Source organism: Chrysochloris asiatica, unplaced genomic scaffold (genome assembly GCF_000296735.1).
Source record: "Chrysochloris asiatica unplaced genomic scaffold, ChrAsi1.0 scaffold00324, whole genome shotgun sequence".
Taxonomy (NCBI): domain Eukaryota; kingdom Metazoa; phylum Chordata; class Mammalia; order Afrosoricida; family Chrysochloridae; genus Chrysochloris; species Chrysochloris asiatica.
The window spans coordinates 2,065,230-2,075,736 of record NW_006408842.1 but is presented as its reverse complement, the minus strand read 5'-3'; the positions used below and the strand labels follow the sequence as shown (position 1 = coordinate 2,075,736).

The window sequence follows — 10,507 nt, the reverse complement described above, 5'->3', positions numbered from 1 at the left end:
AGGGACTTGTCCTTTGAGAAGGACATCATGCATAGTAAAGTACAGGGTCAGAGAAAAGAGGAAGACCCACAATAGATGGATTGATACAATGGCAAAAACAATGCGCTCAAACATAACAACGGTTGCAAGGATGGCACAGCACTGGGTAGTATTTCATTCTGTTGTGTATAGGGTCACTATGAGTCCAAACCAACTTAATAGCAACAACAACAATCTCACTTTAATGTCTCTTCTCTCTTGACTTTAATAATATGGTCAATAAAATTTATTTTACATAAAAATATAAAATAGTAAGCATAAAATAAATTCAATAGGTTTGGGACCTTTTGTCAAAGCAGTAAGCAAAGGGTTTCCTCTTCAAGCAACTCTCAGAAGATGAGTTAGCTGTACCTTTAGGATCCAGCCCTCATCTTCTTCTCCCAAAACCTTCTCATGCTGTCTCAGACGAGGTCCTGAGAAGCTCCCAAAATAAATTTCAGATGAAATTTGAAACATAGAACAAACACACATGGAAGAAGTAGAGAAAGATAAAATCATAAAAAACTGTAAAAGTTCTCATTCAATCCAATGGCCTTTGAAACGGTCCCTTTAATAATCAACCATTGTCTCTGGCCTTCATAACTTTTGTACTTCTCTTGATCTGATCCTTTAGCTTGTTCCTTAACCCCCTGATTCTGAGTGTCCTGGACTCTTTCCTTAGCCCTCAATTTTAATGACTACACTCCCTTTCTACCATATTTTACCACATTCCCCCCCCACACACACACACATAGAATTGGCCCTATCCCATCTCCCCATCCATCAGTTACTAAATAATTTTTAGCAGCCTTGTTAATTGCTATCATATTGATTCCAACTCATGATGATCCCCCAACAGAATGACACATTCCCCAGTCCTGTACCATTTCCGTGATCATTAACATGTTTGAATCCTCCAGACAGTACTCTGTTGATACATCAGGTTTTCATTGGCTAATTTTTAAAGCAAATCCACAGGTCTTTCTTCCTACTCTGTTTTAATTTGGAAGCTCCACTGAAATGACTCTGATGGTATTGAAATGTTGGTGGCATAGCTTCCAGCATCGTAGCAACATGAAAGCCATCATAGTATAATAAACTAATAGACAGTTGGTGGCCCAGATACCTATGTACGCTGTTTCCTGAACGTGAACCTTCTGATCCTTTAAAGTTGATCTGATCCTTTAGAGAAGTAGTATCACCCTTATGAAATATTTATCAACTCTACTACTCAATCCTAGATATTGGAATTTCCTTTTAAGAAGAAATTGTTGATCATGCATACATGTAAATTAATGGATCTATGTTCCTAAGAATAAAATGGGAAGGCTTACATCTAGTCATCTCTATTTTCCAAATAGTTCAAAGGGAAATTAAACTTAGAGTTAGAAGAGATTCTAAGTCTAAAGCCAGAAATTTCTTTCATAAAAGCCCTATGACTGTTAAGACTTTGTGTCAACTTGGATGAGTCACAAGTCTCAGTGGTTGGCAGTTATGTAATGATGTAATAATTCACTATGATGAAATCTAATATAATATAAACATTTCCATGATAAGGTCTGCTATAAATAATTGAAACAGAGTTTCCTTGGAGCTGTGGTCTGCATCCAATATGTATGGGCGTTCTGGCAAAGGTCTCTGACTTTTGACTAGATCTATATCCTGCATCTGACTCATCATCCATCATATAACCTCCAGACTTGAGCCAGCTACCTGCCTTATTGCCTGCCAAACTTTGAATTCATTAGCCTTCTTAGCCTGTAAATCATCAGTCTGCCATCTTACCTGCCAATCTTGGATTCATCAGCCTTTGTACCAGCAGCCTACCATCTGACTTTCCAATCTTGGGTTCTTGGGTTTATCCATCCCTGAAGCTACATGAATCAGGAGAAGTCTCTTGCCTGATGTCTGACCCACAGATTTGGGACTTGTCAGACTATAATCGTGTGAGCTATTTTCTTGAAATAAATCTCCACATATACTCATAGAGGGTTGGTGAAAAAGAGAATGACACCCAATAGGATGGACTGGTACAGTGGCTGCAACAATGAATTCAAATATCATAACAATTGTGAGGATGGTGTAGGACCAGGTATTGTTTCATTCTGTTGTGTATGGTGTCTCTATGAGTCAGAACTAACTCAACAGCACCTTACCTAATAGAATTTACTTATATAGACAGATTTAAGTTTCACTTGTTTTGTTCTCTAGAGGACCCAACATAAAGTACTAACAGCCAATTCCTTAATCTCCTTTGAATACTTCTCTTAAAGATAACTGCATTATTTTGTCAGACTACACATTTCATTGTTGGATATCTCTGTTTGTTAAAGACATACTTTCTTGTGTTCCTCTTGAAACTCCTTGAGACATAACTATATGTTTAGGTTGAAGGAAGTCCCTAGGTGGGACATATGGTTTGCTTGGTTGTTCAAAACTGAGAGGGAAGGAGTTTTTACATCAAGAATCAATCCTATCCCTTCCGTATGCAGGGTTGATAGGGATGGGCAACTTAGACACTGGCTACTTAAAATGGGGTTGCATTAAGGTACAAAGTGATGAGCTTACAAGTTTTCAAGAGGGAGCTTAGTATCACAATGTGCGGGGGCAGGTAAAATACCTACTAGGTTTCATCTTGTCTAGACAGATCTGGTAAAAGGAGATGGGGATAATATTCTTATGATTCAATAGTGAGTAATTGTTATCATGACTAATTGTGACTATCACAGCTGTAAAGCTAGAAGTTTTGTAACACAAACAGGGAAGGCGTTAATCTTACATTCCAGGAACAGAGGACTGTAGGACCATCAAGAGAGAAGAGCACAAGCAAAATGTGGAAACCTATCTACACAAGCAGGAACACCAGAGATGGAGGAAGAGATGATGACATGGAGAGACAGAACAGCTGAGGGCTCTAGACTCATGGAAAGAGAAAGGCTATGTGCTGGTGGCCAGGAAGCTGGCTTACAGAATGTGCCCTTGGGTTGTTGAAATGATTATGTATTCATTTTGTGTGTATTCCTCCCCCCAAAGAACAAACAAACAAACAAAAATAAAAAAATAAAATAAAATAAAACAGAGGGAATAGAAGCAAATACTGTTGAATGATGATGCATGGAAGAGATTGTAATTATTGCAATGAAATGATGAGTGTAAAACCCGATGTTCTCCCATGTAAACTATCACGCAAGTCACAATAAAAACTTTAAAAAAAAAAAAAGTTTGGTTGTTCAAATCTATCAAGAGGCACTTTGGAAGAAAGACCTAGGACCTATTTCCATAAAGTCAATAAAATCCTAAGGAACAGTTCTACTGTATAACCTGTGATCAATAAGCACTGAGAGCACCGGTTTATTTGTGCTTACATACTAATCTGTAGTGAATACTTCCCCATTTTTTCACCACAGCAAAGATTATGTTACTATGTATGGCTGGCATCTGTCTCTCTCCCAACCCCACAGCACCTTCCTACAAACACAAAGCCTCTTTTGAAATTTTCAATCTCTAAGAGGGATGGAGCACTTAATAAGCAAGACAAGCATGAGTTGACTTGTGCTTGCCTACTAATCTATAGTGAACAATTTCACACTAGCACAAGCATCTCAGGATTTGAAAAACCAATATGAAATTGTTCACTACAGATTAGTAAGTACAAGTAAGCCTATACTTACTTTGTTTATTGGGTAATCCACCCCTACTGTATCACATAGGTCTCCATAAATTGGGATCTAGTCAACTGGTTTGGTTTTAGTTCAATAGCCAGTGTGTGTATTGGCTGGGACATGTTGCTGGCAGTATAAGTAACTCTGCTTTCTTGTTATTCCAGGAAGGTCAATGCAGTAGCCCAAAAGCAACTTAGTCGTCTGTGGCACACAAGTTCTGTCTTCTTCCATCCGCCAATGCATGAATATGCAGAGAAGCTCTCAGCAATTCTTCCTGAGCCTCTTAAGGTATGAGACCCCAGTTCAAAGGAACACCAGACTCGTGGTCCTAGGAGCCAAGAGAGTTGCTGTAGTAAATTGAACCATGGGTTGGGGATTTAGTCTAAACAATGGAGAATTAAGCCAATACCCGTATGTAAAAACAATCGAGCAGAAAAAAAGAATTTGTGGAGGCTGGTGCAACAACATTTCTGGGGTCAATGCTGATGTACGTCATCTCTGAGTCTCTGCCTCCTCTTGGTTGTTCTCACCACCACATCTTTGTAGAAAGCATTTCTCAGGAGTCCCAGCCTTTCCAACTTTCTTCTCTTTATTCCAGAGGTTTCCATTTCTTTGCTCCATAGCCCTTCTGCAAAGTTATTTGTATTTCCTCTTTCAAAGCACAGTCATTTTTTATATAATTAATAAACCATCTAGTTCGTTTGGTTTAAGATACATTTAGACATTTTTGCAAAAAATATTTTTCTATCCCTGAAATGGCTGAATTTTTACCTGAATTGTGATGTTAAAACATTGGCCAGAATTTAAGGTACCAAATGGGTTAATACATATGAAGCGCTTAAACCAGTACTCAGTACATAGTGTTAGCTATTATTAGTATCTTACTGTTGCGCCAAGATAAGGGAGTCCCTGGGTGGTGCAAATGGTTGACACACTTCCTTCTCACCAAAATACTGAAGGTTCTAGTCCTCCCAGAGTCATCTTGGAAGAAAGAGCTGATCATCTACTTCTGAGAAATCAGTCATTAAAAACCCTATGCATGCAGGTCTACTCTGACACACATGAATTCTCCATGAGTCAGAATCAACTGGATGGCAACTAATTGGTTGGTTAAAACAAAGAAACGTCTCATTGCTGTGACCTGAGTTCAGCACAGGGATATTCACGGAAGGGCAGAAGCAAGGAAGTTGGCAAAGGTACAAACATACACCCACCTGCCAGTTCCAGAGTCTGAGGGACCATATCCCTTTAGTTCCCCATGCCTTTGGCAAGGCTGGGATGCATTGTGTGAGATGCATTGTGTGTGTGTGTGTATGTGTGTGTGTGTGTGTGTGCTTGCTTATTTTCACAAACAGGACAGTAAGATTGGGACATCTTCTGAGGCTGCAGAGTCAGGAAGCCTGTTTTTTTTGTTTTGTTTTTTTCTAAACAGGACTTTGGAGCAGCTCAAACTGGTTCAGTCATGCCTGATGGAGCAAAACTGGAATAGACTCAAATGTTTAAAATTTGTGTGAAGTGAAATGAAAACTCGGAATGGAAAAAATTATAGAAGTGTGTTGATCTGTAATTTTCCCCATTCTGGTTATCATTCCAGTTCACCCACATTTTATAATCTAGTACATTCTGGTTTCATTGTGTTGGCCATGAATGAGATGGACCCTTGCCCTAACCCTTTGGAGATAGGCAGACTGGTGTAGGTTTAGTTAGGATAACTGATCCCCAAATCCATTCAACAACTAACCACTGTGTTTGTTGTTGTGTGCCATACAGTTGGTTCCAACTCATAGCAATCCTGTATAGGGTTTCTGAGGAGCAGCTGGTGAGTTTGAGCCACTGACCTTGCAGTTCAAATCAACCATGAGGTTGAGTGCTTATCCTAGAGTGCCACACCAGGACTCCAACCACACACACACATACACACAACCATTATGTACTATTCAGCAAATCCCCAGGTCATAACAGTTTGCAGAGCATCATATAAAGCCAACGAAATCCCAGAATCTTCCATAACTATGACAATTTTTATATCTTAATCATTTATATCTCTAGCACTTAGCAGCTGCTCATTGAAGGATTGTAGACTAATTAAGTGATCAGACTATTAGGTAACCCAAGCTGATCTGAGGGGAACACTCATTAATAATCCAAGACTGGAATACTCAGCCTTTAATAATTTTGAATTAATCATGTAACAGGAAAGAAGTTACAAAGTTATTGTCTCTCTTTTCCTTCCAGGTCATTTTCTTGACAAACAGCGGCTCAGAAGCCAATGACCTGGCCATGCTGATGGCCAGAGCACACTCAAATAGCACAGACATCATTTCATTCAGGTAATCACACCTGGGAAATTTTCAACATAGCAGCATTGACTTATCATAATACTAATTGTGTCTTTCAAATATGACAAGAGGTTTTCTTAGGGGTATTTTTATAATTTTAGATTTTAAGGCAAGATCAATCAAAGAAATTTGATAGAATGTTGTTGTTTTATACCCGGAGTCACATAACAACAATATGTGCAGCAAGAAAATACTGTTCAGTCCTGTGCCAGCCTCACAGCTGTTTTGTTTGTTGTCACTGTGTTAGTCTATCTTATTGAGGACTTTTCTCTTTTTCGCTGACCCTGTACTTTACCAAACATGATATCCTTCTCCAGAGACTATTCCTTCATGAAAACATGTCCAAAGTATGAAAGAAGTCTAAGTCTTGCCACCATTGCTTCCAAGGAGGAAATATAACCTTACTTCTTCTAAAACGAATTTGTTTGCACTTTGCCAACACCATAATTCAAATGCCTGGATTCTACTTCAGTCTACCTTATTCATTGTCTAGGTTTTGCATGAATATGAGGTGATTTAAAATACCATAGATTGGGTGAGGAATATCTTTGTCTTCAAAGTGATGTTTTTGCTCTTTAACACTTTACAGAGTTGTTGTTGTTGTTTTAATTGCAAATTGAGTGATAGTTTACATGGTAGAACATTGGTTTTAAACTCATCATTTCATTGCAATGATTACAATCTCCTTAGAGAGGTCTTTTGCAGCAAATTTACCCATGCATTACGTTGTTTGATTGTTTGACTAATGCTTTCATCTGTGTTCATTGTGGAGTCAAGTAAAATGAAAGATTTGACAATTTCAATCTTTCATCTGTTTATTATGATGTTATTTACTAGTCCAGTTGTGAGGATTTTGTTTTCTTTACAATGAGGTACAATTCATACTGTTGTTGATCTTCATCACTGTTTCAAATCCTCTTCCTATTCAAAAGCAAGGTTGTGTCATCTGCATATTGCCAGTTATTAATAAATCTTCCTGCAGTCCTGATGCCATGTTCTTCTTCATACAATCCAACTTCTCAGATTATTTGCTCAACATAAATATTGAATAAATATTCTGGAAGAATACAACTCTGACACACACCTTTCCTAATTTAAAACTACTCAGTATCTCCTTGTTCTGTTCAAATGACTGCCTCTTGGTCTATATGCAACATCCTCCTGAGGACAACTAAGTATTCTGGAATTCCCATTCTTTGCAATGTTACCCATAGTGTGTTATGGTCCACACAGTGGAATGACTTTGAATAGTCAATAAAGAATAAGTAAACACCTTTCTGGTATTCCCTGCTTTCAGCCACGATCCATTGGACAGCTATGATAACCCTAGTTCTGTGTTCTCTTCTGAATTCCACTTGAATTTCTGGTAGTTCCCTGTTAATGTAAGGAGCTCTGGTAGCGTAGTGGTTACAAATCGGGCTGCTAACCTCAGGGTCAGCAGTTCAAAACTACCAGCTGTTCTGTGGGAGAAAGATGGGGCTTTCTGCTCCCATAAAGATTTACAGCCTCGGAAACCCTGTACAGGGTCGCTATGAGTCGGAACTGACTCCACTACACATAACAACAACAGCAGCAAAGATTTACAGCCTCAGAAACCCTATGCAGAGTCGCTATGAGTCAGAACTGACTCCACGACACATAACACAACCAACCAACCCTGACAGACACCTTTCCTACTTACTGCTGCAAACATTTAGTAATTATTTGAAGCAAAATTTTACTTGCATGTGATAATTATGATACTGTTTGATAATTTCAGCATTCATTAAAATCACCTTTCTTTATAATGGGTAAAAGTATATATATCTTCCAATTGTTTGGTCAGTGTCTCCAGTGCTTCATCAGTTTTTTGAAACATTTAAATTTGTATTCCACCAATTCCTGGATCCTTTTCTAAAGTTCTTTCAGCTTGAGAAATGCTGAGTGTGTTCTTCCCTTTTGGTATCCCAATTCCAGGTTTTTGTACATTTCATTATCATACTTTATTTCATCTTCTTGAGTTACCCTTACAAAGTTTCTATTCAAATGTTTTATTTTACAATGTGTTCCAGTTGCTTTAGATTCCTATGTATTCCATTTAGTGAGGTCCTTGTGTGTTGTTGTTGTTGTTACGTGTCTTTGAAATGGTACTAACTCATAATGACCTTATGCACAATAGCATTGCCCAGTCCTGTGTCAAACTCACAACTGTTACTATGCTTGAGCCCATTGCTGCTGCCACTGTACAAATCCGTCTTTTGGAGGGTCTTCCTCTTTTCTCTGACCCTCCACTTTACCAAGCATGATGTGCTTCTACTGGGACTGATCCCTTCTGATAATATGTATGAACTATGAGAGATGAAGTCTGACCATCCTGGCTTCCAAGGTGTATTCTGGTTGTACTTCTTTCAACACAAAATTGCTTGTTCTTTTGGCCATTCATGGTATTTTCAATATTGCCTTCCAACACCATAAGTCAAATGTATCAATTATTTTGTGGTCTTCCTTATTAACTATCCAACTTTCACATGCATATGAGGCTGTAAATCTTTACGGGAACAGAAAGCCTCATCTTTCTCCTGCAGAACAGCTGGTAGTTTCAAACTGCTGACCTTGTGGTTCGCAGCCTGATTCGTAACCACTATGCTACCAGAGCTCCTTTCCACTTTGTTAGAGTTTGCTTTATATATTTTCGAGCTCTTTCATTGGGAGCATAGGTATTTATTGTGGTTATGTCATCTTGTTCAATTGTCCCTTTAATCATGAGATAATGTCCATCTTTATCTATTTTGTTGGTTTTTGCCTTAAAATTTATTTTACCAGAGATTAGTACTGCCACTCCTCTTCGTTTTTTATTACAATTACCTTGGTATATTTTTTTCCATCCTTTGACTTTTAATCTTTTTTTGTCTCTGTGTGTGACATGTGTCTCTTGCAGACAGCATATTGAAGGAACTTGTTTTCTTATCCATTCTGCCACCCTCTGTCTCTTAACTGGTGCATTTAATCCGTTTACATTCAGTGTAATTATTGATAGGTATGGGTTAATTGCTCCATTACGTTTGTTTTTTTTTGTGGTGTTGCTGTTTCTTTGTTCTGTGTGTCTTCCTTTGCTGAGTTCATGCTTTTTGTGTTCTTTATTGCGTTTCCTCATAGTTTTAATGTTTCCATATTCTTCTTGGATTGTCATTTTCTTGGTATGTTGTGAAGTATTCTTTTTTTTTTTCTGAGGTTACCTTATAGTCCATTAACTGTTCCCTCCATTTAGTGCAGTCTTTTTTACCCTGTAATTTACCTGACCTTCTCATCATCTGGATCTCTGTTCCTACGTGTTCACCTTCTTTCACATTGTAATTGTTTTGATCATAGACTGACCTCCCAGTTTCTCTGAGTTTGCTCTTACAGTTCTGTTCTGTTCTTGACTATTCCTCCTGTAGATTTAGTTCTGGGACATGCTGCCACATATGTAGCTCTGATTGTTGTCTGTTTTTCTTGGTTCTCAGTCCACAGAATTCCACTTAGGATATTTTGAAGTGCAGGATTGGCTTTGGAAAAATCCCTTAGCTTCTTTTTATCCTGGAATGTTTTGAATACACCATCATATTTGATTGATAGCTTTGCTGGATAAAGGATTCTTGGTTGACAGTTGTTGTTGTTGTTTTTTCTTTCAGGGTTTTACATATGTCTCCCCATTGCTTTCTTGCTTGCATGGTTTCTGATGAGAGATCCAAGCTTAATCTGACTTACTTGCCATTGTATGTAATGCTTCCCTTTTCCCTAGCTGCTTTCAAGATTGTCTCCTTATCTTTGATTTTGGAGAGCTTGGTTATGATATGTCTTGGTCGTTTTCTATTGGGGTCTATCCTTCCTGGGGTTCATTGAGCTTCTTGAATGTTTATCTTTGTGCTTTTCAGAATATTAGAGAAATTTTCTTCTAGCAGTTCTTCAACTATTTCCTCTGTGGAGTTGTGTGATTCTTCCTGTCCTGGAATGCCAATAACTCTTAAATTATTCCTCTTCATGTTATCCAACATGAATCTTAGATCTTCTTCAGATATTTTAAATACTTTTTCTGCTTGCTCTTGTATCTTACTGGCATTTAGAAAGTTGTCTTCCAGCTCACTAGTTCTGCCTTCCATCTCTTCTGTTCTACTCCTTTGCCCTGTCAATGTTTTGTCTATTTCTGATATTATATTATTGATAGCTTGGACTTCTTTCTGTGGTTTTTGAATTGTTTCCAATGCTGTATCTATCTTATTTGATTGTTCCTGTAGCGCTTTCCTGATTTCTTCCTTATTTTTCTCAACTCCATTGTAAAGTATTTTGTAATCATTTTTCTGAATTCCTTCTCAGGCACTTTCAAGGCCTGCCCTCCTTCCAGAATGTAGTCCACGTCTACCTCTAGGTCATTTGTTTCAGATATTTTATCTTGTTTCTGGACATGGGCTGATATGGTCATCTGCTTTTGCTTCTTGGACATGTTTAGTATTTATCTATGGCCTTAATATG

General features: G+C 38.1%; 1 protein-coding gene across 2 annotated transcripts in view; it reads left to right on the top strand.

Moving 5' to 3' along the window:
• Positions 1-10,507, top strand: part of AGXT2 (alanine--glyoxylate aminotransferase 2) — a 94,316-nt gene that overhangs the window by 10,698 nt on the left and 73,111 nt on the right. For both annotated transcript variants that reach the window (XM_006875385.1, XM_006875384.1), the window contains exons 3-4: positions 3,845-3,968; positions 5,916-6,010. In XM_006875385.1, the coding sequence (XP_006875447.1) occupies positions 3,845-3,968; positions 5,916-6,010 (219 nt within the window). The remainder of the gene's footprint in view (positions 1-3,844; positions 3,969-5,915; positions 6,011-10,507) is intronic.